Here is a 13,458-nt window from a genome sequence, read left to right as displayed (position 1 = left end):
ATAAAGGTAAATAATCCAATTAAAAAATGGGCTCAGGATATGAATAGACACTTCACCAAAGAAGACATTCAGATGGCAAACAAATGTATGAAGAAATGTTCAAAATCCCTAGCTCTAAGAGAGATGTAAATCAAAACAACTGTCATTTCACCCCAGTAAGAAAATAAAAATTTAACAGAATAGCAAACATCAAATGCTGGCGAGGCTGTGGAGAAACTGGAACCCTTATTCACTGTTGGTGGGAGTATAAAATGGTGCAACCACTATGGAAGACCATATGGTGCTATCTCAAAAAGTTGTAAATAGAAATATCATTTGACCCAGCATTTCCACTACTGGAAATATACCCTAAAGAAACCAGAACTGCCACCCAAGCAGATATACGCACATCCATGTTTACTGAGGCTTTGTTTGCAATAGCAAAGAGTTGGAAACAATTCAAGAGCTCATCAACAAACGAATGGATAGAGGAGCTCTGGTATATTCACACAATGGAACACTATGCTGCATTGAAAAACAAGGAACAGATGAAATATTATACAAAATGGGTGATCCTGAAGGACATTACGCTTAGTGAAATATCTCAGTCGTAAAAGGCCAAATATTGCATAGGGTCATTTGTTGTAAAACAAGACTGACAACAGGGTTGAGGGAAGACTGAGAAAGAGGGGATAAATAATGTATACTGCATTAAAACAGATGGAGGGACAGAACCGTTTAAAAGGGATATGTGATTTGGTATTATAGTCATGACAGGAGTCCAGAAAGAAGGCTACACAGTGGAACAGACTTGGGGGTAAGGATTGTATAACAAAGAATTTTTCTTTTCAAAGAGAAGAGCGAATGGGGGGGGGGGGGCGCAGGTGGACAGGGAGTAAAGTGCAACAATGAATGACTGGAAACCTTAAGTCTCTGTAAACTTTCATTAAAATTAATAAAAAAAAAAACCAAACCCTTAAAAAATGGACAACATTATAACCAAGATCAGCTTACTGTCTCTGCTCTCCCTATCACAAGGCTATTACAATAGCTCAGGGAGTAAGCCTGTGACAATAAAAAGAAAAGAAAAAAATGTTGCTAAACAGCAAGGCAGAATGAATGAGTATACTTCCCCAACTTTGGCAAAATGAGGGAAGAATATGGAATATGTTTGGTAAATAAAGAAATCAAAGCTAAAAGTAACAGTAAAAGGCCATGTACTTACAAGGCGTTCCTCTGCAGGCCTCTTCCATGGTTACTCGGACATAGGGCTTACTACACTCAAGGTCAATTTCATCAGAAAAAGGAGCTGGCTCCCTTAAGCCCTTTAAAAAGAGGGAAGTAAAAGAAAAGTTAAATTTGATGACACATGGTGAAATACTCACTAGATGACAACTTTAAAGAATAATTAGTTCTTTCATATACTGAGAAAAAACACACAAAACTTTATAACGTAAAGTAATCAGTAATCAGGACATGAAAGATTGATATTCTTGCTGGTGATTTCAGAGTACAACCGAAAGAGTTATCTGGGAGTCTGAGCATATTCCCACCTAATCAATGAAGGATGGCTCCCTGCTGCATGGCAGGACAGCCCTACACCAGGCGAGGAAACTGCCACAGCTCCCAAGTTTTCATATTGTTTCAAGGCAAACAGTTGTTGGATGCTTTATTAATAAGCACAATTATTTTTATGTAACTTTTATGCTGTAAATATATTCTATCTGTGTTTCACTGACTATGCAAAGGTGTTTGTCTCTGTGGATTACAACAAACTGGCCGACTCTGAAAAGAATGGGAATCCCAGAACACTTGATTGTGCTTATGTGAACCTATACTTGGATCAGGAGGCAGTTGTCAGAACAGAGCTAGAAAACACTGCATGGTTAAAAATTGGGAAGGGTGTATGCAAGAGATATATTCTGTCTCCATACTTTTTCAAACTATATGCAGAACAGGAGGCTGGGCTGTGTGAGGAGGAATGTGGCATCAGGATTGGAGGAAGACTCATCAACAGTTTGCATTCTGCAGATGACACAATCCCGCTTGCTGAACCTGATGATGACCTGAAGCACTTGCTGCAGCAGATCAAGGACGGCACCCTTCAATACGGATTGAAGCTCACCATCAAGAAAACAAATATTCTCAACCCTGGGCCTATTGGCAGTATCATTATGGATGGTGAAGAGATTGAGATTGTCCGCAGTTTTAGTTTGCTTGACTCTACAATCAACACTCTGGGTACCAGCAGCCAGGAAATCAAGAGACAAATTGCACTGAGAAAAGCTGCTGTCAGGGGGACTTCTCCAAAAGACTGAAGAACAATGATGTCAGTCTGGAGACAAAGGTGCGCCTGTTCCAGACCATAGTCTTTGCAATTGCTTGCTATGCATCAAAGAGCTGGGCAGTGACTAGGGACGATAGGAGAACTGATGTCTTTGAGCTGTGGTACTGGAGAAGAGTATTGAATATACCATGGACTGCCAGGAAATCAAACAGGTCCAACTTAGAAAGGGTGAAGCCAGGCTGCTCCTTGGAGGCAAGGATTCTGAAGCTTCATCTGACATATGCTTCAAGGAGGGACAGAGAAAGAGAGGGAGACCATCCATGAAATACAATGACTGGGGTAATGAGAGTATGTATGTTGGAGAGAGCAAAGTTGGCACAGGATACAACAGGTTTCAGGCTGTTGTACATAGGGTCACTATGAGTCACAAGTGACTCAACAGCACATAACAATAAACAGCAACAATCATAAAGTTAATTTTAACTTATGGTGAAACTGAGTGCCATCTACTAAAAGTAGGATTTTTAAGGATGTGATCTTGCAGAAACATATCACCAAGTTTGTCTTCTTGGAAACCTCTGGGTAGTTTGAATTCACAACCTAACAGTTGTTGAGCACTTAACCATTTGTACCACTCACCTCCACAACAGAAATAGAGACTTAAAAAAAAAGGGGAGGGGGGTTGATTCCTAGATCACGATATTTACTCATAAAAATGTTGAGATAATATATAAAAGGCAAAGGATTGGAATTACTAATTTTCTTGGTTTGAAGACAGGGTTAGATAGCCTAGTGGGACAATGTACTCAGTGGGACAATGTGCTCAAGTAACATAACATAGCTCATAAAGTTTTACAACCTAGTTTGGTGAGTAGTGTGTAGGATCTTAAAAATTTGTGAATAATCATGTAAGAGATGATTCACACAATAATATTCATAAGGAGCAGAAGATAAAGAAGAAAACCCGAGATTCAGAGAAGGAATTAGACTATCTGCAGGGCCAATGTTTTCATGAGTCATAACCTCCTCTACCCTGGAGACCAGAAGATCTAAATGACAGGCAGTTATCACTGCCACCACTACTGAATGTTCTGATCTGGGTTACTGTGGATAGATCCTGAGAAAGAGGAGAAAAATGTGGAACAAACCTTCAAAGAATCCAGATTTACCAGAACTACTGAGATTGAAGGAATGTCCAGATTAATACCCTGAGATAACATTCTAAATCTGGAACTGAAACTACCCGCCCCCTCCAAGTCACAAATAACTGGATCACTCAAAAAGCAAAGACTGTTGCCCTTGGGCACTGTACTCTTAAAAAATAAATTATCTATATGAAACCAAATGGACAAATTACTCTAAAGTATGGATGAGAAGACTAGGGGCAATGGGAGTGAGTTAACAAGGATATAATAATACACAGTCAGGAGAGGATAAAATTGATGAATGGGACCATCTAAAGATTAAATCTCTATGTTCATCAAAAACTTTTTCCAATAAGGTAAAAAGAAAACCTACTGATTAGGAAAAAAACATTTGGCAATACCACCTCAGAAAAGGGTCTCATAACAAAAGTTTAGATTCCTATAGGTTCTCCACAAGAAAAAAAGACTGATAATCCAATTACAAAATAGGCAAGAGAAAAGGAAAGACTTTTCACAGAGAAAGACATTCCAATAGCCAACAGACACATGAAGAAATGCTCAAAATCATTGGCAATCAGAGAGATGCAAATCAAAACCACAATGAGATAACATTTCACCCCAACAAACAGTGACAAAGTTTATCAGGACAGCAAATAATAAATGCTAGAGAGGATGTGAAGAGATAGAACTCTGAAACACTATTGGTGAGATTGTAAAATAGTACAACTACTCTGGAAGGCAGTTTGACATTTCCTCAAAAAGCTGAGCATTAGAAATTCCATGTTGTTGTTATGTGCTGTCCAGTCACTTGTGACTCATAGTGACCCTATGTACTCCGAACTCTGCTCTATCCTAAGCCAGTCTCCCTATCTCTGACACACCTACCCCCATTACCCCAGTTACCCACATTACTCCAGTCAATCCATCTCATCTGTAGTATTCCTCTCCTGCCTTTTCCCACCACCTCTTCAAGCATGATGTCCTTCTCCAAAGACTGGTCCCTCCTGGCCACGTGCCCAAAGTATGTGAGGCAGAGCTTCAAAATCTTTGTTTCTAAGGAACAGCCTGGTTTTATCCTCTCTAGGACAGATCTGTTTGTTCCATATGACCCAGCTATTTCACTGCTAGGAATATACCTCAAGGAAATTAGAACTGAGATGCAAACAGAGATTTGTACACCAGTGTTCTTAGCAGCATTATTCACAATTGAAAGAACATGGAAATATTCCACATGTCCAACCACAATTGAATGGATTGAGAAACTGCGGTACATTTACATAATGAAATACTACGTAGCACTCAGGAGTAATGATTTCAAAGATTACTACATAACTTGGGAGAGACTGGAGAGCATTATGCTGAGTGAACTAACTCAGTCTCATAAGGACAAATACTGCATATAACCATTATTATAAAAATAGATGCTTAATTAGTCAAATACATATGGGGATCCAAAGAGGAAAGGGGTGGGAACAGAGGTGTAAGGATGGGCACAGGGGAAATCATACGGTCACACAATTTGGTGGGTAGAGAGTGGGGTGAAGATCCAGAGGGGATCTGGAAAGACAGAGTAATGGTGAGCAAGGTTCAATGGTGATTAACTTTATAAATCACAATGAATGGGAATGATTGTATAAAACACAATGTGAATGAGGGATAGTGTGAAATACAATGTACACAAACTTTGTATAAAACCAATATAAAATATCTTTTTTAAAAAAATAGGAGTACAACAACTAGAATGGAAAGAATGAGAACAATATCATCACTGTGAAGAATGATGTGGAGAATGTATCCAGTGTAACATTATGTGTTGGAATTGTCAAATGGGAACCAGTTTTGTTCTGTATCCCTACACCAAAAATACAGTAAATTTAAAAATTAAAAAAGAAAAAAACTGAGAAAAAATTTCTCAAGAGACTTCATATTAAAAATTAGAGGGGTCAAGAGATTTCAGAGTTTTTAGGGAAAACTTAGATAGGATGTGTCACAGAGGATTGACCATAATTGGTACATGTTTGCAGGAGATTAAGAAAATGAGAACTGAGAATAGTCTTCGTATTTAGAAATTTACCAGTGCTTTTAAACAAGCTAGAAGTCAAAGACATAACACCTCTTTAGAGATGTCTGTAAATAAAGCAAGTGAGAAAATCAGAAAGGAGGATAGAAAGATTTTGTTTTGTTTTTAAAACTGAGATCTGTATTGTTTTGATGCAGTGTTGTTGTGTTTTCAGAAGCAGTTAATCACATGGAAGGAGACTGTCCATCTTTCTCGCACGGAGCATCAGCTGATGGATTCAAACTGCATTCCTTCGAGGTTGCAGCACAGCTTATTACCACTAGGCCACCAGAGCTCCCTAGATCTGTATTGTTTAAGATTGGAAAAAGGGTTCCAAAATGTTGATAATATTGGAAAAGGAAAAAATAGATAATTGAAAAACAAAAGTCTCAGGGAATGACAGGCAAAGGCCACTGGGAGAAGATAAGGGGCGATGTCAGCCACAGAAATGAGAAGAATCTAATTTTTGTGACCTCAGGGGGAAAAAATGATTTTAAAAAATAGGAACTGTGGATGAAAAAGAGGGGAAATGTAGAAAGTTTCTGCTTCCTCAAGTCTACCAATATACAAAACCGTTAATGGACCTACCAAGCACTATATTCAGTGAAGACCAAACTAAAAATAAACAGGCCTTAAAAGAGAGAGAATTAGTTAACAAATGGCAAGAAATCTAGGGATTAAGCCTCAGCAAATGGAAGACGGGAGTAAAGGATTAAGGAGACAAAGGGATCTAAGATATTCTAAGGTCAGTTAAGGACCTTGGACAATGAGCATGGTTATAATTCATTAAAACTTTACTTACAAAAGCATTTGGTAATGCCAGCTTTCCCCTGTGGGCAGAAGAGAGTAACCAGAAGACTGAATGTAAACTAGAAGGAGGAAAAAAAATCTCCAAAACAATAAGTCTCAACTGTCTGTCATGGCTCTGCCTCCACTGAGCTTTTTTCCCTTGCCTACAGTTTTCTAGTTGTGATCTCTCCTGCTTATTGCCTGTCCACTGGAGAAATCTTCCATTTTCATTCACTTTGGTTTTACTGGAATATACTCATGCTATATTGTTTTATTGGAATATAGCCATGCTCACTACCAACATATCTGTTCCTTTTTTCCAAGAAAGGTGATCCAAAAGAATGTGGAAATTATCAAATAGTATTATTACTATCACATGCAAGCAAAATATTGCTGAAGATCATCCAAAAACAGCTAGAACAGTACGTTCACAGAGAACTGCCAGAAATCCAACCTGGGTTTAAAAGAGGACAAGGGATATCAGATGGATCCTGACCGAAAGCAGAGAATACCAGAAGAAAGTCTGTTTAATGCTTTATTGACTACACAAAGGCATTTGACCACGAGGATCACAACAAATTACAGCTAACATTGAGAAGAATGGAAATTCCAGAACTTAATTTTGTTCATACAAAAACTAAGCCAAGAAGCTGTGGTCCCAACAGAACAAGAGAACACCACATGGTTTAAAATTAAGAAAGGTAGGCGACAAGGTTGCATCCATTCTCCATACCTATTCAATCTGTATTGTTTAGCAAATCATTCAAGAAACTGGGCTCTATGAAGAAGAACGTAGCATCAGGATAGAAGAAAGACTCATCAATAAACTGTGCTATGCAGATGACACAACCACGTTGCTGAGCATGAGCATATAAAACACTTGCTGCACTACAGTATTGGGTAAAACTTCCCTATTGTGTTTCTAGAGCTGTACTCTTTATAAAGGTGTCATATCTTCTTCTATGCAGTAGCTTTTAAACTACATTGTTTAAAATCAAGAAACATGTGCTTCAGAGATGTATCCTTTTTCCATGCTTGTTCAATTTGTATGCTGAAGAAATAATTTTAAAAGTTGGACTTTATGCAGAAGAATGTGGTATCAGAATCAGAGGAAGAATCATCATCAACCTATGTTATGCAAATAGCACTACCCTGTTTGCTAAAAGTAGGGAGAACTTGAAACACTTGCTGCAGAAGATTAAAGATTACAACCTTCAATAAGGTTTACATCTCAACATCAAGAAAATAAAATCTTAACCACTAGACCAATAGGCAACATCATAATAGATGGAAATAAAGATTGAAATTGTCAACTATTTCATCTTGCTTGGATCCACGACCAAACACCCTTGATACCGTCAGTCAAGAAATTAAAAGACATTATTTTTCTGGGAAAATCTGTTATCATGGAGCTCTCCAAAATACTAAAGGGCAATGATGTCAGCTTAAAAGCTAAGGTGTTCCTGGTTCAAGTTATGGTCTTTTCAATTACCTGCTTTGTATCTGAGAGCTAGGTAATGAATAAGGATTACAGAAGAAATATCGATGGCTTTGAGCTGTGGAATTGGAGGAGAGTAGTGAATGTTTAATGGAATAGTAGAAAGACAGCTATCTCCTAGAGAAAATGCAGCCAGAATGCTCCTTTGATGCAAAGATCAAGTGTCATCTCACATATTTTGGGCATGTTGTTAGGAAAGGCTATTCCTTGGAAAAGGTGATAATGCTTAGACAGGTGGAGGATTATAGAAAGAGAGGAAGACCCTCCAAGAGATGGATTGCCTCAGTAGCTGCAGCAATGAACTGAAGTGTGTCAGAGATGATGGGGATGGTACAGGATAGCACAACATTCAAAAAACCAAAAAACAAAAACAAAAACCACCACTTGCTGCAGAAAATCAAGGGCTACAGCCTTCCATATGGATTACATCTCAACATCAGGAAGATAAAAATCCTCACCAATGGACCAACCAACATCATGTTCGATGGAGAAAAAATTAAAATTGTTAATCATTGCATCTTGCTTGGATCCACAATCATCGCCCATGGTACCAGCAGTCAGGAGACCAGAGATGTACTGTACTGGGAAAGCCTGCTCTCAGGGACCTCTCCAAATTACTGAGAATAATGATGTCAGTTTGAAGACCAAAGTGCTCCTGATGCAGGTTATGCCTTTTTTCCCCCCCAGTCACTTACTATATATCTGAAAACTGGAGAATGAATAAGGATGATAGAAGAAGAACTGATGTCTTGACTTGTAGTGCTGGAGAAGAGTACTGAATATCCCAGGGACTGCCAAAAGAGCAAACAGATCTATGTCTTGAAAAAGGTGAAGCCATATTGCTCCTTGGAGGCAAAAATAATGAAACTGTCTCACAAACTCTGTGCATGTTGCTAGGAGAGGCTACTCCTTGGAAAGGGACATCATGCTTGGAAAGGTGGAGGGGTAATCAAGGAGAGGATGACCTTCAACCACGTAAATGGACACAGTGGCTGCAGCAATGAGCTTGAGTATATCAGAGATGATGATGATGATGATGATGATGATGATGATGCAAGAAAGAGAAGGGTTCAGCTCTGTTATTCACAGGGTCACAATAATTCATACTCGATCCAACAGAAGCTAACAAGAAGTCAGGGAAAGAATATTTCAACTTTAAGGTGCATGGTGTAACTATGCCAATATAAAACAAATAAATGTTAGACATGAATCTATTTAATTATTAATAAAATATTCTTTTCTATGCATGAATGACTATAATTACCATCAAAAGTTGATTTTTATTCCAGTATAAAATATTTGCACAAACTTTAGAAAATACAAGTGAAAATAACTACATTTAAATATCTTTCTAGACTTTTTTTCTTCTCAGATTTAATATATTATAGAAATAAAGATATACATTTTCCCCTTTGGGGGCACTGCTTAGGAACACTGTTTTCCTTACTATACAGTGTGAGCATCAAGATATTTACAGCATGTATGTCAATATTATAATTTTAAATTAATTTTTTGATACATCAAAATTCATCTATCTAGCTCTCTATTACTGGTCAATTACAGTGTTTCCAGCTGTTCAATATTAAAATGTATCCCCAAACTCTTGTCCTATTGTTCTCTTAGGACAAACAGACAGAAGAGGAACTGTTGTGTCCACAGGCACATGCATTTTTATAACTCTTAATAAATACTGCTCCCCACAGAGGCTAACAGAGGTTCTAATGTTGAGATGTTTCACATATAAAAGCAAATTCAATAAGTAAGCATTTTAAAATTCAGCTGTCACATCTTAACACTATTGCTACATGAGAATTTCTTTGGTGTTTAGGGGTAGGAGTGGAATGATTAATTAAAAAACTAATGATTAAAACAAGCTTGGAAGCAGGAATGGCATCCACTTTCATAATAGCTTGCCTCCGGAAACCCTGTGAACCTGGAGAGAAGATGAAAGACACACAAGCTTTAAGGACTCTCCTTCATAGGGTCTCTGTGACTCGCCTGCGACTCGACGGCATTTAACAACAACAATTTTAAAATGTATAGTTATAGTTTTTAGTATATTCACAAATAAGGTTGTTAAAAATCTCACCATTATTTAATTTCAGAACATTTTTATCACCCCGAAAAAAAAAAAAAAAAGAAACATTCTCCAACCTCCCTTCCTCCCACTTACCCTGGCAGGTCTACTTCTCTGTTGTCCAATATTGCAGCCACTAGACACATGTGGTTGTTTAAAATGTAAGTAATAAGATGCTTGTTATTCTTAGATGCCCTCAAGTTGACTACCACTCATAGCGACTCCATGAATAACAGATGTGAAATTTGCCTTATCCTGTGCCATCCTCATCATCTCCAACATACTCAAGTCCACTATTACAGTCATGGTGTTAATTTTTATCTTGTCAAAGATCTTCTTCTCTTTCTCTGACCCTCCACCTTTCCTTGAGTGTCTTTTTCCAAAGACTGGACCCCCCTTGAGAACATGTCAAAAGTACACAAGATCATCCTTGCCTCTAAGAAGCACCCTACTTGAACTTGTTCCAGGACAGACTTGTTTGTTCTTATGGAAATCTATAGGATACTCAGTACTCTTCGCCAACACCATAATTCAAAGGTATTGATTCTTATTCTGTCATCCTTGGCCATTATCCAGTTTAGAGATGCATAGGAAGTAACTGAAAAGACAGATCAGATCAAGCACACTTGATCAGAGAGGTCCTTGACAGCAGATTTTCTAAATACAGGACATCTTTTGCATTCTTCCCCCACCCCCTTCTTATGTATCGTCAAATCTACTGGCACAGGAGGAGATTGCCCCTCCTTCTCCAGTGGAGCATCTGGTAGATTAGAACCATGCACCTTGGGGATTGCAGTGCAGCTTCTTGCCAATAAACCACCAGACCTCCCTTCCTCTTATAAATTCCTGACTGCTGTTACTATGCATGTTGATTATGGATGCAAGCAAAATGAAATCATTGACAACCTCAGTCTTTTCTCCATCTATCAAGATGTTGCCAATGGTTCAATAGTGAAGACTTTTTTTTGATGTTGAAATGTAATCCATATTTCAGGATGTAGTCTTTGCTCTTCTTCAGTAAGGGCTTCAAGTTTTCTTCACTTTCTGCAAGCAAGCTTGTCTCCTTTACTTAATGCAGACTGTTGATGAATCTTCCTCCAATCCTGACACATTCTCCTTCATATAATTCAGTTTGCCAAATTATATGCTCAGCACACAGACTGGAAAGATTAGGAGAAAGGATACAAACATGAAATATAACCTACCTGATTTTAAACCATGCCATGTTCTCTTGTTCTGTTTGGACAACTGCTTCTTGGTTTTTGACTAGGTTTTGCATGTACACAATGAAGTGTCCTGGAATTCCCATTATTCTTAATGTTATCCATAATTTGTTATGATCCTCGCAATGAAATACCTTTGCACAGTCAATAAAACATGAGTAAATATCTTCTTAGTATTCTCTGCTTTCAACCAAGACCCATTTGACATCAGCAATGACATTCCCGGTGCCATGGCCTCTTCTGAATCCAGTATGAATTTCTGACAATTCCTTGTTAGTGTACTGTCCATTTTTTAATAACCTTCAGCAAGATTTTCCTTTCATGTGATCTTAAAGATAATTTCCACTCTATTGTGTCACCTTTTTTTCTCCCCCTTCTTTGGAATGAGAAGAAATACGGATCTCTTCCAGTCAGTTGTCTTTGAAATTTCTTGGGATAAACTAATGATTACATGCAGGGCTGCATCTGTTTGGTGAAATACTCACTAGAGACTTCGGCATGTAGCTTTACCTGTTCTAGACATTTCATGTAAGTGGCGTCACACATGACTTTTTGGTTTGGGCTCATAATAATAATATTACAAGGTTCATCCATGGTCATGTCTTCGTAAGACATGAATCCTATACCTATACCACATTTTATTTAACCTCTTAGTTCACTGATGGGCATTTGAATGGTCTCCATTTATGGTTCCATTTCTATGAAATGTTCAGACTAGGCAAATCTAGGTAGCATACTGCACAGCGAGTTGCACTGCTAATTGAAGATGGCTTGTTTCTAGCAATTTGAGTCTATCAGTGGCTCCTCAGGAGAAAGCTGGACAATCTCTTTCACTATAGCTTGGAAACCCGACGGAGAATCATTAGGAGTCTGAACAGGTTCAAATAACAGGCATAGAGACAAAAAGTGAGTGGTTGTCAAAGATGAGGGGAAATGGGGGTTGACTGCTCAATGGGTATGGGGCTTCTTTTTGGGGTAATGAAAAGTTTCTGAAATTAGATAGTGGTAAAGGTTGAATAACCTTGTAAGTATACTACAAACTACTAAAGTGTATGTTTTAAAAGAATTGCTGGATTTCTTATAATGTGGATTTGATGACAATTTAAAAAGCCACAGAAAGTATCCGTCCTTCATAGCTGCTTCTTCAATCTGCCTCACATGTTTGCGTGCCAAGGCAGAGTGCACCTGTCCTTCCTGGCTAGAGTTTGTGCTGAATCAATTCCCCTAATAATAGAGAAAAGCACCTAAAGTCCTGTGACTACAACAGAGCAGTAAATTTCCCTAGAGTGGCCTTCAGATAGTATGAGAAATTTTTTTTAAAAAAACACCCTTTTATTTTGTTCTCAGAAAATGAGGTTCCTACCCATGTTCTCTCAAAACTTACCATCTTCATTTTAGCTACAAGGGTATTCTTATAGTATTGCTTTCAAAATTTTTAATATCTGACAATAAAGTATAAATGAAAGCGTGTGAATGGGTATTTGGTTTGAAAAACCTTTATCGGAATCTCAGCTCTATCATTTAATAACTGAAACTACAGCTTTTGTTTCACCTCGTAGAAAATAGAATTATACCTACTCCTCAGAGTTATTGTGGGAAGTAAGTAATAACAGCAAAAATTCAAAGTAAAATCTACAAAGTTTCACATATACTGGCATTCAACAAATTTAGTTTTTTATCAATAACACTACCTCATTTTCTCACTAAACAACAGAGCAGCCTTTAAGGTGAATAATAATTCAGTGCTGTCAAGTTAGAACAGACTCATGACCCTCTCCAGCAGGTTTTCACAGGCTGTAAACTGTACAGGAGAAGAATGCTTATCTTTCTCTATGGAGCAGCTGGTGGATTCAAACTGCTTGTCTTTGGGTTGGCAGCACAACTCCTTACCCACTAGGCCACCAGCACTCCCTTGTAAAGTGAATAGAGAGGTACAACTCCCCAGACTATACAGACATATGAGAACAAATGGTGACATTTGCGCAGGGACAAAGGTGAGGAGGAAGGAAGCTAGGAACGAAGAACAAATAGAAATGATAAACCAAGGCAGGAGTGAGAAAGTTATTCACTGTGGGAATTACAATTAATGCCACAAATCAAAATGTATATGAATTGTTAAGCAGAAAACCAATTTGAAAAAAAAAAAACAAAAAAAACCAAACAAACAAAAAAACCCCCAATTTGCTCTGGTTTCACACAAATCACAATGAAAAGCTTAAAAAAAAAAATGACCTAATTTCCTTTCTTCTCCTCTATGGCATAAATGTTTTAATATGCTAAACAGGTGTAGGCTTTAGAGTAATGTTAAACCGGGTGGCTCCTTGGAGGCAAGGATTCTGAGGCTCCGTCTAACATACTTTGGACATGTTGTGAGGAGAGACTGGTCCTTAGAGAAGGACAT

At 38.0% G+C, this 13,458-nt stretch overlaps 1 protein-coding gene across 1 annotated transcript in view; it reads right to left on the bottom strand.

Annotated features, from left to right (window-relative positions):
* PCYT1A (phosphate cytidylyltransferase 1, choline, alpha) overlaps positions 1-13,458 on the bottom strand; it is a 36,084-nt gene that overhangs the window by 12,473 nt on the left and 10,153 nt on the right. Inside the window, exon 2 of the mRNA XM_006884198.1 lies at positions 1,205-1,304. Coding sequence (XP_006884260.1) covers positions 1,205-1,304 — 100 coding nt within the window. The remainder of the gene's footprint in view (positions 1-1,204; positions 1,305-13,458) is intronic.

This window comes from Elephantulus edwardii, unplaced genomic scaffold, assembly GCF_000299155.1.
Source record: "Elephantulus edwardii isolate Elephantulus edwardi_28Jun2011 unplaced genomic scaffold, EleEdw1.0 scaffold00032, whole genome shotgun sequence".
In the NCBI taxonomy this organism is placed as follows: domain Eukaryota; kingdom Metazoa; phylum Chordata; class Mammalia; order Macroscelidea; family Macroscelididae; genus Elephantulus; species Elephantulus edwardii.
This window is presented reverse-complemented; position numbering and strand designations above follow the sequence as displayed.